This window comes from Necator americanus, chromosome V (genome assembly GCF_031761385.1).
Source record: "Necator americanus strain Aroian chromosome V, whole genome shotgun sequence".
In the NCBI taxonomy this organism is placed as follows: domain Eukaryota; kingdom Metazoa; phylum Nematoda; class Chromadorea; order Rhabditida; family Ancylostomatidae; genus Necator; species Necator americanus.
Window position 1 is genome coordinate 34,640,163 of NC_087375.1, and position 18,423 is coordinate 34,658,585.

The window sequence follows — 18,423 nt, forward strand, 5'->3', positions numbered from 1 at the left end:
AATACTGTTTTAAGCACTTATAAATTTACTACCGTGATAAAATACGATTTTTCAGACGCACCTAGACCGTGCACTTTGGCATGTGCCATTGGAACCACGTGCGTTGTGACGCCATCGGGCCCATCATGTGTCCGAGTTCGGTCCTGCGGCGAAACTACTTGCGCGAGAAAGATGAAGTGCCTTCAGAATAGTCCCACGCAGGTGGACCACTTTTTTTCGTTGATGGATTAAATTGCAACTCAAAATCTCCTGAAATTTCTGAATATTCAAAACTTTCTGGAAGATTCGTGGCGGTTCGATTATTCGAATAATCGAGGGGAATAAGATGTAGAAATAAAGGAAAGTGTAACAAACCTCAACCATCGAACTATTCGACCCACACATTTCGTAGAAGTCGACTATTCGAATCTTCGCAAAATTCGACCTATTCGAAATTTCGAGCACTCAAGAAAAAATCTGAGGCAGTGTCCAATATTTTTGACTTTGGGAGGATAAATACGCTGGAAACGAAACCATCGGGACCTCTATTTCCAATCATGCTTACCCATGCTTTTTGGTTGGTCTGTAGACGCAAACTTGGTGCATTTCGCTGCGGGACCCATCCGATCCTTGCAGGACCATCTAGAATGCTACGTTGAGTGGAAACGTACGTAAGTCACGTGATTCTTTAGTCTGGGGACAGGTTTCCATTGAAAAACATATGTATCCAAACCAAAATGATTTTTCCACTAAAGGTCGCTTTTTTCCAACTGCACGACTGGATACGAAGCTAAAAATCCGTACTGCTGGTTCCGAAAAGAACTCTAACAGAACCTCGTCTCGAGTTCCTAGGCGAAACAAGCGCCACCTCCTCGATCCCTTTAATATTACCATTGAAACGCGGAATTTTTAGTTCTTAGATTTTCTACTGAAATTTCTGGTCTATGAGTTCAGAATCTAAATAATAACCGTGAGCAAATTTCGTTTCAGGACGCAATTTGTATTCCGACAGCCACCTGCGAATTACTTGACTGCACCAGCGGATATCAATGCATTGCTGGCGGTGATAACGAGGATGCGCAATGTATTCCCTTCGACACATGTGACACCTTGCTTTGCCCTCCTAATATGAGGTTAGGTTGACAATTTTTTTTTTAATTCTATTAATTCTATTTCTTTAACTGACCTTAGAAATTATAATTTAGCTTTTCCCGTATTTCTTTTTCATGTTTATTCAACATCGGAGGATATTTTTTTAAAAGAAATTTCGAAAACTGAACAAAAAAAAAATTGAAAATTCTGAAAATTGAACAGAAAAAAAGAGATCTGACCTCTATTAGGAATTTGTTCACAATCTTAACTGCGCTGACATCTGAACTTGGTCAGATCAAATTTTTTTTTGGAAAAAATTCAGGAAGAGTTTTTGATGCATAATTGAATAAAATAAGATTTAACAATAGAGTAAAAGAATTTCTTAAAAATATGAACTTCATAGGTGCCTTGACGGTGGTGGATTATCTAATGCACGTTGTGTTGCGGCTCCAGGATGTGCTCAGGTATGATTAAATTCAGTTTCAAAAATTTTCTAGAACTACGAAAACAAAATTTCCTGGTAAAAGTAGATGCTTTATTAGTTTTAAGACATTTCACCCTAGCCAACTATCCACTCTTAACCTATTTTTGTTACCTTTATTCAATATTTATTCCATTCGAATGGCTTAGGAATAATGTTCCCAAGATTTGAAGCCCTTAGTTATTGACTCTCTAGGAAACGTAACTCAAAACTACTACATAGCTGCGATCTTCTATTTTTTTTCTCTGTTCGATTTCATGTAGTGGTGGCTAGGAAAATTTTAAGCTTTTCCGAGAACCTTTGAATAGAATCGGTTGGTGGCGAGTTGATGATCATGGTCCCTGGCTCAATTTTACTGTTCTTTTTTCCTGAAATTGGAGGAAAGAGGTTCATTTCTTTTAAAAAAATGGCTCAAGGGGTGGAACTGAGAGGTTCTTGGAAGAAAATAATTCTATTAGATCAATTTTGGAGAATACGTGAAGCTCGTTTGATGCCGCTGTAATTTGTAATGACGAAATCTACGAGATTTCATCTCCTACCTCCTTCAAAGTTCCTGGATGCTCAGATCATGCTTTTAGAGAAACCTTAGTTTGGATATAAAGAGTTTCAGATCAAACCGAATATTCTTTTTCTTGAGAAATTTGTGCAAAATTTACTCTTTGCAGATGTTAGTGCCTTGGAGGCAGATTTTCCATGAATTTAAATTTCGGAATACAGATACTTTGCAGGATTTTCGTTTTATTGGAGAATTTTTTTTTTAAATTTTCATCTTTTTGGCTTGGTAGCGCTTGCTTGCTGGAACTTATTTTAAAAAGTAAAGACTGAATTCTACCGCGATCAAAACAAACCTCTGTTAGATAATTTATTTTGTTCAAGGAATTATTAGATTATTCATTTATTTTAAGAAATTGTTATTTTATTCAAGGAGTTAATTTCTCAAATATCGGAACTAAATCAGTTACTGTATTTCTTACGGTACTTCTTCAAATTTCGGCATTTCTCTCATCTTTTCCGGATTCAGACATGCGTTGGAGGAACTCGATGTGTGAAAGGGACTTGTGTGACAACATGTCAGGTGGTTCGTTGTGCTGGTGGGCAAAGGTTAGTTCCAGAAAATCCAATAATACACCTCATTTTCTTGCAGACGACAGATTTTTTTTTGTCTAAATAAGCCCCTGTTTCCATCAAGTAATTTTTCTTATTTATTCAGATGCGTTGAAACAGAAACTGGTGCACAATGTAGCCAGACAAGATCTTGTGACACCATGAATTGTTATATTGGAACACGTTGTATAGGTAAGAAAAAAAAACAGCTCAAGCAAATCAATAAAAAAGAAGAAACGCAAATCAATAAAAAAAGAAAAAAAAACTATTCGGAATTATTTTGTTGACGTACTTCGTTTTCTTACCCATTTACTCAGTCGAAATGAATATATTCTTTGAAATTTTCCCTCATACAAGTATTACAGAGGCGAGCGGAGGCGCCGACGCCTACTGTGCCCCAGTACGAGATCGCGTAAATCCACGATTCCAGTCAGGTGTGGATTTTTTTCATGAGCTCCAGAGAAATGCATTGTACTATTATCGAATGAAATATTAACTGTTCAGACACGAACGGAGGTTCTTCGAATTTCTTACCTCCTGGTGAGGAGGAACGAATCCAGATTGAATGCCGGGAAATGAATTGCGGGAATGGAAGAGTGTGTCAGGATTTCATGCGAAAAGCTACGTGTGTGATTGATGAAAGTGAGTTAAACAGCGTTCAGAATTTTCCCTCAAAGAATAGCGAGGGATTGAAGGATTTGTTGAACGTGTTATTTTCTTCAGAAAATAAAAAAAAACCGAGAGGACCCCTTGTGTTCCTGTTTATTTTGGTGCTTTAGTGGGAATTTTCTGGGTTTTCCACGATTTTTTTTCCAGGAAAAAGCTGCAAAAATCTCTGCCAACCCGGTATGATGTGCGTTCTCCAGAAAGTGTTCTGCTATGCCCCACCCTGTTATCCGAGAGCGGTATGTATTAGAGGTGAGAAAAGCACTTCTGAAATTTTTTTTCATTCGAACTTCTCCATGGTATACAGTTGAAATATTCCGTGGCTCGATTTGAATATTCGAATATCAAATTTCGAATAATATTCGAACAATGGTTTATAATTAATATTTATGAATTTTTTTTATAATTCGATGTTTTCAAACTCTTGATTATTTGTAATAGTCTATCATCTAAGTAGAATTATTTACTATTTCTTTTTACTTGTATACTTATCACTATATATACTACTATAATTTTATATATACTTATCTACGCATTCTAACACTATCAGAATTTTTTAACTTCGTTTCTTTAATTTTCAATCTAAATTTCTCTGAATTGGTTCTTTTTCCAGATCCCTACTTCCACAATGGATCTCCGTTACCAAGTAAGTTCTTCTTCTTCTTCTTCAAAAAAAAAAAAACTTTGCTTCTACTGGCAAATAATAATTTTTTTCCTAGTTAATATGAGATTATTTCTTTCTTTAACGCTCTCAGGAAAAATTTCCTATTGGAAAAAAAAACTAACATTTTTAGCTCCACCACCACAGGACGCCGCTAGAAAACCATTGAAACCCGAGGGTGAGGTTTTGTTCTGTAGACTCTTTCCATGTTACTGAAATCTCTTGTAAAAGTAACTGATTTTATTCTGTTTTAGATTGTGGAAAAAATGAAATGTTAAGCGGATGTGGTGCTTTATGCGAGGGAAAATGTGAAAATGTTGGAAAAGTGAGGAAATCATCCTATTCTTCTTTCAAAACTACATTTTCATCTAATCGTTCTTCACTCCAGGGACCAGTTGCATGTCCGTTCATCTGTTTACCACCGGCATGTGCTTGTAAGGAGAATTTCTACCGGGATTCCAAGGGGAATTGTGTCACCGCCGCACAGTGTTCGAAATGTGAGTGTAGCCTGAGGTTAAGTAATGTGTCAGGTCATCCAGTATTTGATGAGAATTTGTTTTGATTCTCTCATTTGTAGAAAGAAAAAAAGAAGGGTTGTATTATTGTATTTTCTATTTATTTTATTTTATATCATATTCTGTTTTTAGTATTTATTTTTATTCCATATTTTTTTCATTTAGTTTTATTTTTATTTTACATTTTCTATAGTTTTTCCGCCATTCTAATAAATTTTCAGAACTCCGAGAATCACTGGCGAAAAAATAATTCGATGCAATAGAAAAAAAGTTTTCCATTTCTTTAACGAAATGTTGCAGTGACATTAATTATTAATTATGATATTATTGGTTTTTTAAAAATTGTTTTTTCTAGCAGCTACCTACCCATCATCAGCTCCAAAGGACACAATGACATCATATGGTGATGAACCAAGTGCGCTAACTTTTATTTTTGTGGCTTTGCAGTTTTTTTTCCAGCTGCTAAAAATTATTCGCACCGCATATCTCTTATCTATTAATCTATAGATATCTTCATCTATGAATCGATCAATATATTTTCCTTTAGACACTGCCGTACAATCGAATGCCGCATCAGTGGCTGCACCTACCTCGTCAGGAAGTTCGTATACACTTCTGCTCAGTTTTTTTTTCTTGAGTTTCAGTTTTTTTCTTGAGTTTTGTTTTCTTTTTCTTAATTCTGTATTTGTTTGTAGGCTGTCCATATAATGAAGTGCTCAACCAATGTGGTAACCGCTGTGAGCCCACGTGTGCAAACGTCGACGGCCGGGTACCCTTTTCGACTTAAAAATTTGTTCCGCGAGCCAATTTCTACGAAATGAAAATCTTTACAATTCAGCCGATGGTATGCCCGAGAATCTGCGGTCCGCCGGCATGCGTATGCGCTGCAGGGCTTTTCAGACGTAACGGAATATGCGTTACAAAGCAGCAGTGTTTAGGTTTGTAGAAATTTTGTTGGAAAAAATGATATTTGCGAGTTTTCCGAAGTTTCGAAAAAGAGTGTATTTTGGATATTGTACTTTTTATATATTTGTATATTTATATATTTATAAAAAAAAAGAAAATAAAGGTATAAAAATTAAAAAGTCAGTCAAAAATCAGAGTGAAGTCTCTCGACAACAGCGAATTGAATCCTTCACCAAGGCGAACTTTAAGAACGTCTTTAAGAACGAGTGTGGTTTAGCAACCCGGATAGTCGGTAAAACGGGTTTTTGAAAAAGACGAGTTTGTCGGATCGTCAGGCCAATGGAAAAGTTTCGTCAAGCCTCGTTTGATCAACAAGAAAACATAAATACACTATCAAATGCCGAGGTTTCAAGAAGAGAGGACTTGGAGATTATTGTATTTTATATATTTGCGTATTCATATATTTAGAAAAAAAAATTAAAATTAAAAAGTCAGTCAAAATCAGAGTGAAGTCTTTTGAGAACAGCATATTGGATCCTTCACTGAGGAGTAGAGCGAAAAAAATCCAGAACGAGTGTGGTTGCGTACGCAGATGCGCACGAAGCGGCGCATCCGCGCGATAGAGGTGGAACTGTGGTCAGTTTCATTCAGATTCATCAGATCGGTCCGCAGCAGATTATCGTTTCCGGACATTAGTAAACATAGGGTGCTCGGAGTTGCCATTCAGTTCGGAGCATTTTAAATTTGACATTTTAAATTCAAATTTCTCTGAATTGGTCCTTTTCAATTTCCCACTTTCACAATTCGTCTTCGACAGCACGTTTCAGTTGGAAATCATTTATTTTTTTAGAAAGAAATATTACTTCTACCGGTAAATAAAAACTTCATTTCCTCGCTCATATTAAATCATTCCTTTTTAACTGGAGCTCAGGAAACATTTTTCGATTGCTGATCTTCTTATGAAACCAATCTATTGAAATAGTATTTTCAGCTCCGCCACAGGACGCCATTAGAAAACCAGTGAAACCTGAAGGTCAGTTTTTGTCCTGTAGACTATTTCTATATATTATTGAAATCTTTTGTGTCACCGCATCACAATGTCAATGACATGTGAATGACACCGTTCGAGACTACCTTCCACAATTGCAACTGGGAAAATAATTGGTTTTATTGATTGAATCTTCCCGTCTTCATTAAAAATACGGTGGTGGTGCCAAAGTGTTCTTATCGAACTATCGACTGAATGTAAATTTTCGCTTAACTGGTGTGGTTCACATGGCTTTTTAGCACCACCAGCACTTTTTTTCCCTATTTTTTGACAGAGAGAGGGAGATAGGATGGTTTGGGAAAATAAGTCCAATGCTCTTCGCAATTGCCATTTATTTATTTTAAAACACCTACAGGTATGCCGCAAAACAGAAACAAGAAGCAACAGAGCTCTCTAGAATTTTGCATTAGTTTTATTCAAAAAGATTGTCCATACATAGCACGTTGGGTGGATGGGTTGACTGGTTATTCTCTTTCTGCAGAAGGTGAAAAATCCTCACCCGATATCCTTAACCCAAACCAAGAACGCTACAATTTATAAATAATTACTAGGGTCTGGATGACCAACTTAACCAAGGGCGAACGAGTCCGTCAGAGGCCCTGAGCGAGAATAAGGATCAATTGTAGGGAAGAATTCTACAAAAAAACAGGAAAATCAAGGCAGAATTCCAGTCAATGTCACAAAAAACAACAGAAAGACAAAAGAAACCAGAAGAGAAATGTTAAATTATGAAAGTATTAATCTGTAAGTTGGAAATATATTTTCCTTTAGTCACTGCCGTACAATCGAACGCTTTAGTGGCTGCACCTACATCGTCAGGAAGTTCGTGTACATTTCTGTTCACTTTTTTTTTGGAGATTCTTAATTCTGTATTTGTTTGCAGAGTGTCCATATAATGAAGTGCTCAACCAGTGTGGTAACCGCTGTGAGCCCACATGTGCAAACGCCAATGGCCAGGTACCCTTTTCGATTTAAAAATTTGTTCCGCGATCCGATTTCTATCAAGTAAAAATCTTTGGAATTCAGCCGAAGATTTGTCCGAGAATCTGCGATCCGCCGGCATGCGTATGCGCTGCGGGGCTCTTCCGACGCAACGGAGTGTGCGTTACAAAGCAGCAGTGTTTAGGTTTGTAGAAATTTTGCTGGAAAAAAACGATATGTGCGAGTTTTCCGAAGTTTCGAAAAAGAGTGTATTTTGGATATTGTACTTTTCATATATTTGTATATTTATATATTTATAAAAAAAAGAAAATAAAGATATAGAAATTAAAAAAGTCAGTCAAAAATCAGAGTGAAGTCTCTCGACAACAGCGTATTGGATCCTTCACCGAGGAGTAGGGCGAAAAAAAATCCAGGTCGAGTGTGGTTGCGTAAGCGGATGCGCCCAAAGCGGCGCTGCGTAGCCAGCAGTTGTGATCGAGGTGGAACCGTCGTCAGTTTCATTTGGTCCGCAGCAGATTATCGTTTTCGAACATTAATAAAAATAGGGTGCCGGAGTTCTGATCCAGTTCGGAGCACCCAAGGGTTTCCTCTTGAGTTCTTCGTCGAATGTTGTGGTCGTTCTGGTATAATCAAGAGGTGTTTTCCATAGATTCCCCATGTTCCTTTGTTAAAGGGAAATAGTAAAATAAAATAACAATAAAACATAAAAAACCTAGTTTGTTAATGTATTCGAACCCCCAAATGATTGTAAATTTCCACTTGTCTACTGTGATTTACTTAGCTTTTTCGCATCATTAGCACTTTTTTGTCTCTATTTTTTGACATTTTGAATTCAGATCTTAATGAATCGTCCTTTTTTTAAATCCCTTCTTCAGCTATTCATCTCAAGTACGAAGTTCTTGTTACCGTTTCCTTATTCAGAAAAAAAATCATTACTGGCGAATAACAACTTCTTCTCCTCGGTGATACAAAACCGTTTCTTTTTAACTGATTCTCAGGGAAAATTATTCGATTTCCGATATTCTTATGGAACCAATTTAACATTTTTAGGCCCACCACAGGACGCAATTAGAAGACCAGTGAAACCTGAAGGTCTGTTATTGTTCTGTAGACTATTTCTTCATTTCATTGGAATATATTGTAAAAACAACTGACTTTATTGTGTTTTAGATTGTGGAAATAATGAAATGTTGAGCGGATGTGGTGCTTTATGCGAGGGAAAATGTGAGAACGTTGGAAAAGTGAGAAAATTATACTATTCCTCTTCTGAACTAGATTTTCATCAAATCATTCCCCACTTCAGGGACCAGTTGTATGTCCGTTCGTCTGTTTACCAGCGGCATGTGCCTGTAAGGAAAATTTCTACCGGGATTCCAACGGGAAGTGTGTCACCGCCTCACAATGTTCAGCATGTGAGTTTAACTTGAAGATAGGTGTTTTTTGTCAAGTCGCAAATTAAACCTACTTTGTTGTGATTCTTTTATTTATAGAAAAAACAAAAGTAGCATCATATTCACGTTTCCTTCACTGTAGATCCTCAATTCTGTCTTCCAGAATCTCAACTGGCGAAATAATTTGTTTTATTAGTGTAATGTTCTCGTGTTCATTAACAATACGACGGCGGTGCCGAAGTGTTCTTATCGGATCAACAAGACAGATAGGATGGTTTGGCAAAATAAGTAAAATGAACTCCTCAATTGCCGGGCGCCGCTCTTGACGAGGAATAACATTCGAATTCGAGTAAAAATGCTACCTAACCTCCACTTAATTCGTTATAATTTCCATCCAGAAGCGTAGTAGCCTTTGATAGAAGAATAATTATTAATTATTAAAGGCAGCGTATCATCCTACTTGCAACCAATGATGAATTAATTGTTGATCATAGCTATGTAGTTTTTTCTAAAGGTAAACTTTTTTCTGACGGCTCAATTACTGTCGGCTGAAAAGGATATAATGACATTTTGTGTGCTTGATGAACGAATACGATGTCATTGTGCGCATAACCTCTGTTTTCCTGAATTTGGATTTTTTAATGAGTTAATAACAGTTAATTACAGCATACTGTGAATTTATTTATTTATTTACTTGAGAACACCCATAAGTGTCCCATAAAACAGAAACAGGTAACAGCAGAGCTCACTAGAATTTCGCATAAGTTTTATTTAAAAAGATTTTCCATACATAGCACGTTGGGTGGATGTGTTGACTGGTTATTCTCTTGCTGCAGAAAGTGAAAAATCCTCACCTGATATCCTTAAACCAAACTCAGAATGCTACAATATATAAATAGTTACTAGGGTTTGGATAACCATCTTAATCCAGGTCGAACGAGTCCGTCAGGGGCTCTGGGTGAACAGGTAAGAGGTCCTCAAGCGGATGTTCTGGCTAGCTTTGCTATCTTTGAACGAATAACCGAATAAGGAGAGAATAAGGACCAGTTATAGGGACGAACTTGAAAAAGAGCACACCAAGGCAGAATTCCAGCTAGTTAGTGTCAATTAAAAAGAACAGAAAGGCAAAATGGAGTAAAAAGAAATGTTGAATTATGAAAGTCTTTATCTATGACATAGGAATATATTTTCCTTTAGACTCTTCCAAACAATCGGATGCAGTAATCAGGAGACCTACCCCGCCAGGAAGTTCGTGTACACTTCTGTTCACTTTTTTTTGGAGATTCTTAATTTTGTATTTGTTTGTAGGCTGTCCATATAATGAAGTGCTCAACCAATGTGGTAACCGCTGTGAGCCCACGTGTGCAAACGTCGACGGCAAAGTATCCTTTTCAATTTAAAAATTTGTTCCGCCAGCCAATTTCTGTTAAGTAAAAATCTTTACAATTCAGCCGAGGGTTTGTTTGGCAATCTGTGATCCACCGGCATGCGTATGCGCTACAGGGCTATTCAGACGTAACGGAGTGTGCGTTACAAAGCAGCAATGTTTAGGTTTGTAGAAATTTTGTTGAAAAAATGGCTCATAAAAAATCAGAGTAAAGTCTCTTGACAACAGCGTAGTGGATCCTTTACTGAGGACTAGGGTGAAAAAAATCAGGTCCAGTGTGGTTGCGTAAGCGGATGCGCACGAAGCGGCGCTGCGTAGCCAGCTGCCGAAGCTGGATGGAGGTAAGACCGTCGTCGGTTTCACTCCGTCTGCAGCAGAAGGCACATTGTCACAGGTTATCGGTTTCGGACATCAATAATCATAGGGTACTCGGAGTTCTCATCCAGGGCGGAACCACTAATGCTTCCTTTTAAGCTCCATATTTTGTTGTTTTATAATCGAGGGATGTTTTCGATATTTTTCCTATTAATGTAAAATAGTTAAATAAAATAACGATGATAATAATATCTAAATACTAGTTTACGTATGTATTCAAACTCCCGACTGATTGTAATTTTTTTCACTTAACTAGAGTGGTTTACTTAGCAGTTGAGCACTACCAGTACTTTTTTATCTCTATTTCTTAACATTTCGAGTCGAAATTTCTCTGAATTCCTCCTTTTTCAAATTCCACTTCCATCGTTCATCTTCAGTACCAGGTTCTAGTTACCAGTTTCTTGTTTAGAAAAAAAAATTACTCCTATGTCGGGTCCCCGGATGCTAGCTTCCCAGCTCCAGTTCCGGAGACTCATTGATGTGTGGGTCCCGTGAGGAACTGGCACCATTCCCCGGGGTGTTGGGGCACAGGACCCCAACACCCCTGGGAATGCGATGTGTGCGGACAGTCGGGGCTGGAGTATATCCGCACGTGGTCATGGTAGCCACTAGGCTTGCGTTCGACCTCGATGGTTCACTCTCTGCCTCGCGAGACACTACCTTATGAGGCCCTATGGCTACCGCCTTACTCCTCTGTACTTTACCCTTATTCTGGCCCCATACCGGCCTTACACTAGGCCCTGGCACTTGTGCTGCCATGACTGCGAAGTCGCTGGCCGCCGCCCAGCGAGCACTGTGGCCCGGGATCTTTGAGCCCTTGGCAATACACATACGTACACTTGTTGTGCACGTACGGTTTGCTTAGCCTCTCCCTTGTAGCTCCTGTGTAGCCCACTGCACTCCAGCACACTGAGTGCTTACTCAGTCTTCACCCCGCTCTCTCTATATATATACATATATATATATATATATATATATATATATATATATATATATATATATATATATATATATATATATATATATATATATATATATATATATATATACAACTACGGTATTAAAGGGGCAGGCCCTAACCAGCCACTCACTACGGGCCCGGCAAGTACAAATCCCCTGACGTGTGAGCGAAGTCCTGGACGCGGGAGCCTATGCTCCACTCCGCTGGACAGCCTCAGGGACGCCGGTTACCTCTCTCTCGCTGCAGTTTCTCTTCTCCCTTTTGGCGGGTGGTATTGATCGATAGTTGCGCTAATGTTCGTATCGATCGTGTCCGCTCCTTGAGCTCGTTCCGGTTACCGCAAGCCGGGTGACTTGATGGAATGAATGATTTCGAAACACGGAACGACTCCTTTCATAGCGGCGAAAGTGGGCGGGGCGAAAAGCGCGCGAAACGGAAGAGAGCTGCGGGACCTTTGTCGCGTCCGCGGTACACACTCTTTAGGCGCTGTGAAAAGAGTCGCGTGGAATCCGCGACCTCCTACCTGCGAGAAATTACTTCTTTTCCCCGGCATATGGAACCATTTCTTTTTTTAACTGCAGTTCAGGAAACATTTTTCGATTGCTGAACTACTTATGAAACAAATCTATTATTTTCAGCTCCACCACAGGACGCCATTAGAAAACCAGTGAAACCTGAAGGTCCGTTATTATTCTGTAGACTATTTCACCATGTTATTTTTTTTTGTAAAAGCAACTAATTTCACTGTGTTTTAGATTGTGGAAATAACGAAATGTTGAGCGGTTGTGGTGCTTTATGCGAGGGGAAATGTGAGAATGTTGGAAAAGTGAGAAAATCATCCTGTTCTTTTCCTGAACTAAATTTTCATCTAATCATCCTTGGTTTCAGGGACCAGTTGCATGTCCGTTCGTCTGCTTACCGCCAGCATGTGCTTGTAAGGAGAATTTCTATCGGGATTCCAAGGGGAATTGTGTCACCGCCTCACAATGTTCAACATGTGAGTGTAACTTGAAGATAGGTGTTTTTTGTCAGGTCGTAAATTAAAGCTATTTTATTGTGATTCTTTTATTTATAGAAAACAAAAATAGCATCATATTTTCGTTTCCTCCCCTGTAGATCTTTAAGGCTGCCTCCCAGAATCTCAACTGGCGAAATAATTACTTTTATTAGTGTAATGTTCTCATGTTCATTAACAATACGACACTGGTGCCGAAGAGTTCTTATCGAACTCTCGATTGATTGTAAATTTCCGCTTGACTAGTGTGGTTTACAGAGCTTTCTAGATGAGTTACTAATAGTTGATTGCACCATACTGTGATTTATTAATTTATTTTTTTGAGAACACCTAAAGGTATGCCGAAAAAAACAAAAACAAGAAGCAACAAGACTCCCTAGAATTTCGCATTAGTTTTATTTAAAAAGATTTTCCATGCATAGTATGTTGGATGGATGGGTTGACTGGTCATTCTTCTGCTGAAGAAGCTGAGAAATCCTCAGGCGATATCCTTTAACCAATCCCTGAACGCTACAAATAAACGGTCAGGAGGGCTTTGGTGATCAACGTAAAGGCAGCATACCACGAATCTGAAGTGGTGAGGAAATCCAAGGGAAAAGTTAGAGATGGAGTTGTATATTGCGGAATCAGAGGCGATTCCGCTCACCTCTCTTTAAACATCCTGAAAAGCGGCGTGAGAAACGCTTTAATTCCTACGAGGAACGTTAGAACGTTCTCTATGTATACGTTCTCGTCCCCTCAGCAACCTATTCATAGGTTTCATTTGAATAGGTAGTCCAAGAGAGCTCACTGGCTTTCGACCGCTGCGCAGCTGCATGCGGCGCGTGTGCGAAAGTAGAGCGCCTCAACTGACATTGTCGTGAAAAACTGAGTCTTTCACGCCCTTTCTTCAGTACGATCAGAGAGAGAGATAAGCGGAACTGCTTCTGATCCAGCAATCTATGGTCCCGTATAGAGTTTGTCCTTCGGAAACTCATAATAGGTCAGATTCGTGGGGTAATGCCTTTAACCAGGGCCCCGGACGAGTCCGTCAGGGGCCCCGAGCGTAGGGGACCTCAGGCGGAATTTCTGACTAGCTTCGCTATCTTTGAACGACTAACCACCACTAGGAAAGGATAAGGAGCAATTGTAGGGAGGAATTCTACAAAAAAAAGAATATCAAGGCAGAATTCCGGTCAGTGTCATAAAAAAAACAACAGAAAGACAAAAGAAATCAGAAGAGGAGTGTTAAATTATGAAAGTATTTATCTATGAGTTAGCAATATATTTTCCTTTAGACTCTTCCAAACAATCGGATGCATTAGTGGCTGCACCTACCTCGTCAGGAAGTTCGTGGATATCTTTGCTCGTTTTCCCTTGGAGATTTTCAATTCTCTGTTTGGTTTTAGGCTGTGCAAGTAACGAAGTGCTCAACCAATGTGGTAACCGATGTGAGCCCACGTGTGCAAACGTCGACGGCAAGGTACCCTTTTCGATTTAAAAATTTGTTCCGCGAGTCAATTTCTGTCAAGTAAAAATCTTTACAATTCAGCCGAGGGTTTGTCCGGCCATCTGCGATCCACCGGCATGCGTATGCGCTGCGGGGCTCTTCCGACGTAACGGAATGTGCGTAACGAAGCAACAGTGTTTAGGTTTGTAGAAATTTTGTTATAAAAAAAAGACTCATAAAAGACAGTCAAAAACTAGGATAAAAAACCAAATGTGAAAAAAAAATTAAATTAAATCAATTAAATAGTAAAAAAAAAAAGTTAAAATTAATTAAATTTAAATTTGTAAAAATTTTATTGGAAAAAATGATATGTGCGAGTCAAGAATCAGAAAGAACCAAGCTCTAAGATCACTTGATTTGTGGGAGAGTTCGGGTCGCTGGCGAGTTGCGCTGCGTTTTTGTAGTTTCATTGCGTTCTTACCTTCTGTACCTTATTTTATAGAAGTCATTTAGGAGGAAGTACCAATGTTCGCAGAGGTCGAAGAGAAGCAGGTTAGAAGATCTTTAATAATTACGTGTAACTTTAAATTAAATTAAATTAGATTAAATTAAATTAGATAATTTTTTCAATAGTTTGTTATACATATAACTCATAATTGCATGCAATTAATTATACGTTTAATAATTATACTACGAGTATTAAACAATTCTTTATTCGCTGTCGAGGTTTTCTTCGTCCCTTATTTCTCTGATAATTTTTACCTCTTTGAATCTTTTCCCATCTTTCTTTAGCGAATTTTTTGCGATATTGGATCTTATCGAAAACCTATGGATGGCTTCTACTATGTTCCATAATTTCTCGTATTTATTTTTGAGGAAAAATTTAATTTTTTAGAAGATAGATTTTTTTAGATAAGGATACTATGACTAGCTACGGAGACGAGCCAGAAGTACCATGTAAGCAGAATATTGATTGCTCACTAGTTCTTCGTTTCGTTTTTTTTTAACCATTTGCTTTTTATTGTTGAGATTTTCCAGTTGATCTCTGCTCTTCCTTCATATGTCTGAAAGAAGAAATTTGTGTACAGGATGAGGGCGGTGCCCGATGCGAACTAAACATACCAGGTTCAGTTCGACAATTTTTTTTTACCAGTAAATGTATTCTTTTACACGAGTGGTTCCATTCTGATTATCTAGTATATTTTTCGAAACGAAAAATGAAGTGCTGAACTGATTTTTCCTAGAATGCGGCGAAAATGAGCAGGTAGACAATTGCGGGAATCGTTGCGAACCTACGTGTGAGAATGCCTACGGACAAGTGAGCGATTTCTCTTTTTTCCGAGCTTTTTCCACCCAACTAACAACTTCCGGAAGTGGGGAGTTTCGCCGGAAGTGTCCAACCAACCAAACACGACGCATCCGCGGCGAAGGCAAGCGCTGGTGCTCACAATTTTTGACCCATCGATCGATAGCTAGCATCGGCCTTGGAAGGCCAAGTGCCGCTTTGCCGCGGACGCGTTGCGTCGGCGTGGTTGGACGCGTCTGGCACCGACTATGTTGACTTGCATATTGTCGCTCCTGTATAAATAATTAATTTTAGGTCAAAGTTTGCCTACTGATCTGTGATCCACCCGCTTGCGTATGCAAACCGAATTACTATAGAAAAGATGGGAAATGTGTTCCACAGAGGGATTGTCGTAAGTAGTTCTCGTATAATCTAGAAAATTTTCATTCCTTCTTCCCTGCTCTATTTGTCATTTTTAGCCCCACCAAAAACCAAGCCAAAGAGCTATGTGGACGAACCTTTTACTCGTAACATTTTTTTTTCGTATAAATAGCTGAAACACGCGTAAAAATTCTGGATTTTTAGCCCCTTCATCGAGTCCCAAGCCTACTACGAAAAGTTACGTGGATGAACCTATAACTCGTAAGTTTCAGTCTACTGATACTACATATATGTTTTATATGGAAAATATACGGATGTTTTATTAAATTATATTTACTTATGTTTACTTGCGAGACCGTGACGCTTCTGCAGTAACCGGGTTCAGATTCTGTTCTCTCACATGGCAAATAACATTTTTTTTGCAGCACCACCCACTGCGTCAACGCCAAAGAAAAACAATTATGTTGATGAACCGATAACTCGTAAGTCACGCAAAAAAATCGAGCTGTTATTTTTTTCTCTCAGATCTTTCTACATCTCTTTTTAATTTTATAAATGAAAATTTTCCTTATAAATTCTTTTACAGCTCCACCAGTTTATGGAAAGACATCTAGTCGTAGCTATGTTGATGAACCAATCACTCGTAAGTCCCTAGGAAAATTAACAGTCATTTCTTTTTTTCCTTTATTTCTCTGCTTTTTAATTTAATTACTTTTACTCTTTTACTACTTTTTTTTGAATGTAAATTCTTCCTCAGAAAGACTTTTTTCAGCTCCACCAGTTTACGGGAAAACATCTGAACGTAGCTATGTTGATGAACCAATCACGCGTGCGTAAAAAAATCTCCTTTATTACTTTATTTAATTAATTACTTATCTTTATTAGTTCTCAATATTACATTAAATGATTTCAGCGAAACCAGATAAAGGCAAAAATTATGTCGATGAACCAATTACACGTGAGTTTTCCTTCAAATTACATTTCTAAGAATAGCACCAAGAAGAATTTTATAAGAATTTTAAAATAAATCTGTTCTAGCAAAGCAAGGAAATGGGAAAACCTATGTTGATGAGCCGATCACGCGTGAGTGTAATTTTTTTTAAAATCATCTTTTCACAGTTTAAAATGCCAAAAGTTACGGAAAATGCAAAATTCATCGTTGTGAAAATAATCTTCTTCTAGTTATTTTGATTTACTTCTACTTGCATTTCTTGTTTCAGCAAAACCAACAAATGGAAAAAATTACGTGGTTGGACCACAAACACGTGAGTAGAACTCTTTTTTTTTCTCGGTTTGGTACGCAAGAAATTTTGCACCGCATTGCACACTTTTTTGAACAATAAAATTACATTTTTTTTGAAACAAAACTTTGAAATTCGTTGCGAAACTTTCGGATCAACCTATTACTTTACTTTTTAACCATAAACTATGGTGTTACAAAAGTTAAAAGGGAACATAACGTGCTAATTTTTGAAATATTCACATAGTTTGATTAAAAATTCAAATCCTATGACATCTCTATTCCTGAAATACCCGAACTTACGCGGGTTTTTCATCCACAATTCATTTCTGTAAAATTTCCGCGAAGTCTCACAAATCTCTTTATTTCACAAGCAAAACAAAAGTGTTTAGTTTGTTTCCACAGATCCGTCCTCTGATTTTCCGGCCTTGCCGTACCCTCATTGTATTACAAGGGAAAAATTTTGTTATCTCTGGCAAAACCCGTTCAAATACTTTCATGATAGTATATTGTGAGACTCTGCTCAATAAGTAGACCCTTTTCTATTATTTCCTATTTTCCCTTTTTTGTAGGGATTCTTTTTTCCACAATTTCACGTGAATAGAAATTTTTCCAACCGTTCCTATTCAAATGTCGTCGTTAAGGACAACAGATTCTGATCCATAGCGTAAAATCAGGGAAATATACAGCTAAGTAGATGTGTACGGTAGATTCTTCTAATGCACACATCGCACAGAAAATTTCTGACCAGTCGTAGCCCTCCTATCTCTCAAATTTCTATGAGAATACTTTTCTATTGTGCAACAAAAGCAACGTGTATCAGGGAGCGCAAAATGTTGTGGTCCCATCACGAGTAGGTAGAGGTAAGGGTGTAGCGTATGATAATCAACGTGATCATGCCAAAGTCTCCCTGATAATCCAGAAAAATACGTGTGAACAGGCTTGTGTGATCCTGTCTTCCCAACGATGCAACTTATTACGGTTCATAGAACAGAGGCAACCTGCAACGCAGGATGCGTGGCTTCTCTTGTGCGAATCAGACAGCTGTTGCTAATCGGCTATTGATTGTACATTAATTGAATCGCGAATGTTAGACGACAACCGAGTTGCCTGTAATCTATCGCGTAATGAGTTAAATCGTTGGCGAGAATGGATTCCATAACTTTCTCACAAGCCCTTTTCTCGGTAAATAAGAGGAATTGAGCGCGATTACGCTCTTACTCGTTTACTACACCCTTAACATTTTTCGCTGGTCGTGGGAAGATTTAAAGAATGTCATCGCCAGAATCGTGACAAACTCCCTTTAAACCTATAAGGTTAAATTATATTGTAATGATAGAAAAACAAAAAATGAATATAAAATAAAATAACAATAAATAATAACTAAAATATAATAAAAAATACAAATAAACAATCAACAAACAAATATATTTGTAATTGTTGTTTTCAGAATGTAGCGCAAATGAGACGCTAAGCGGTTGTGGGAATCTATGTGAAGGAAAATGTGTGAATTTGGGCAAGGTGATTTTAGATGTGTTCGGCGAAAGGGAATCGATTATCGATTG

General features: G+C 38.0%; 1 protein-coding gene across 2 annotated transcripts in view; it reads left to right on the forward strand.

Moving 5' to 3' along the window:
• RB195_016114 (uncharacterized protein) overlaps nucleotides 1-18,423 on the forward strand; it is a gene marked incomplete at both ends in the record, with an annotated part of 69,537 nt that overhangs the window by 25,332 nt on the left and 25,782 nt on the right. The window contains 45 exons of one of the 2 annotated variants that reach the window (XM_064207127.1): nucleotides 56-201; nucleotides 970-1,112; nucleotides 1,475-1,535; nucleotides 2,574-2,653; nucleotides 2,763-2,848; nucleotides 3,022-3,090; nucleotides 3,161-3,298; nucleotides 3,473-3,574; nucleotides 3,936-3,968; nucleotides 4,117-4,161; nucleotides 4,238-4,308; nucleotides 4,372-4,480; nucleotides 4,854-4,913; nucleotides 5,046-5,099; nucleotides 5,194-5,267; nucleotides 5,337-5,436; nucleotides 6,396-6,437; nucleotides 7,224-7,274; nucleotides 7,336-7,409; nucleotides 7,479-7,578; nucleotides 8,445-8,486; nucleotides 8,565-8,635; nucleotides 8,698-8,806; nucleotides 9,983-10,033; nucleotides 10,094-10,167; nucleotides 10,237-10,336; nucleotides 12,147-12,188; nucleotides 12,264-12,334; nucleotides 12,397-12,505; nucleotides 13,801-13,851; nucleotides 13,912-13,985; nucleotides 14,055-14,154; nucleotides 14,865-14,909; nucleotides 14,991-15,077; nucleotides 15,197-15,270; nucleotides 15,553-15,649; nucleotides 15,717-15,764; nucleotides 15,823-15,879; nucleotides 16,044-16,100; nucleotides 16,205-16,261; nucleotides 16,391-16,447; nucleotides 16,532-16,576; nucleotides 16,657-16,701; nucleotides 16,839-16,883; nucleotides 18,309-18,379. In XM_064207127.1, the coding sequence (XP_064063008.1) occupies nucleotides 56-201; nucleotides 970-1,112; nucleotides 1,475-1,535; nucleotides 2,574-2,653; nucleotides 2,763-2,848; nucleotides 3,022-3,090; nucleotides 3,161-3,298; nucleotides 3,473-3,574; nucleotides 3,936-3,968; nucleotides 4,117-4,161; nucleotides 4,238-4,308; nucleotides 4,372-4,480; nucleotides 4,854-4,913; nucleotides 5,046-5,099; nucleotides 5,194-5,267; nucleotides 5,337-5,436; nucleotides 6,396-6,437; nucleotides 7,224-7,274; nucleotides 7,336-7,409; nucleotides 7,479-7,578; nucleotides 8,445-8,486; nucleotides 8,565-8,635; nucleotides 8,698-8,806; nucleotides 9,983-10,033; nucleotides 10,094-10,167; nucleotides 10,237-10,336; nucleotides 12,147-12,188; nucleotides 12,264-12,334; nucleotides 12,397-12,505; nucleotides 13,801-13,851; nucleotides 13,912-13,985; nucleotides 14,055-14,154; nucleotides 14,865-14,909; nucleotides 14,991-15,077; nucleotides 15,197-15,270; nucleotides 15,553-15,649; nucleotides 15,717-15,764; nucleotides 15,823-15,879; nucleotides 16,044-16,100; nucleotides 16,205-16,261; nucleotides 16,391-16,447; nucleotides 16,532-16,576; nucleotides 16,657-16,701; nucleotides 16,839-16,883; nucleotides 18,309-18,379 (3,317 nt within the window). The remainder of the gene's footprint in view (nucleotides 1-55; nucleotides 202-969; nucleotides 1,113-1,474; nucleotides 1,536-2,573; nucleotides 2,654-2,762; nucleotides 2,849-3,021; nucleotides 3,091-3,160; nucleotides 3,299-3,472; nucleotides 3,575-3,935; nucleotides 3,969-4,116; nucleotides 4,162-4,237; nucleotides 4,309-4,371; nucleotides 4,481-4,853; nucleotides 4,914-5,045; nucleotides 5,100-5,193; nucleotides 5,268-5,336; nucleotides 5,437-6,395; nucleotides 6,438-7,223; nucleotides 7,275-7,335; nucleotides 7,410-7,478; nucleotides 7,579-8,444; nucleotides 8,487-8,564; nucleotides 8,636-8,697; nucleotides 8,807-9,982; nucleotides 10,034-10,093; nucleotides 10,168-10,236; nucleotides 10,337-12,146; nucleotides 12,189-12,263; nucleotides 12,335-12,396; nucleotides 12,506-13,800; nucleotides 13,852-13,911; nucleotides 13,986-14,054; nucleotides 14,155-14,864; nucleotides 14,910-14,990; nucleotides 15,078-15,196; nucleotides 15,271-15,552; nucleotides 15,650-15,716; nucleotides 15,765-15,822; nucleotides 15,880-16,043; nucleotides 16,101-16,204; nucleotides 16,262-16,390; nucleotides 16,448-16,531; nucleotides 16,577-16,656; nucleotides 16,702-16,838; nucleotides 16,884-18,308; nucleotides 18,380-18,423) is intronic. The other variant, XM_064207129.1, reaches the window with a different exon arrangement.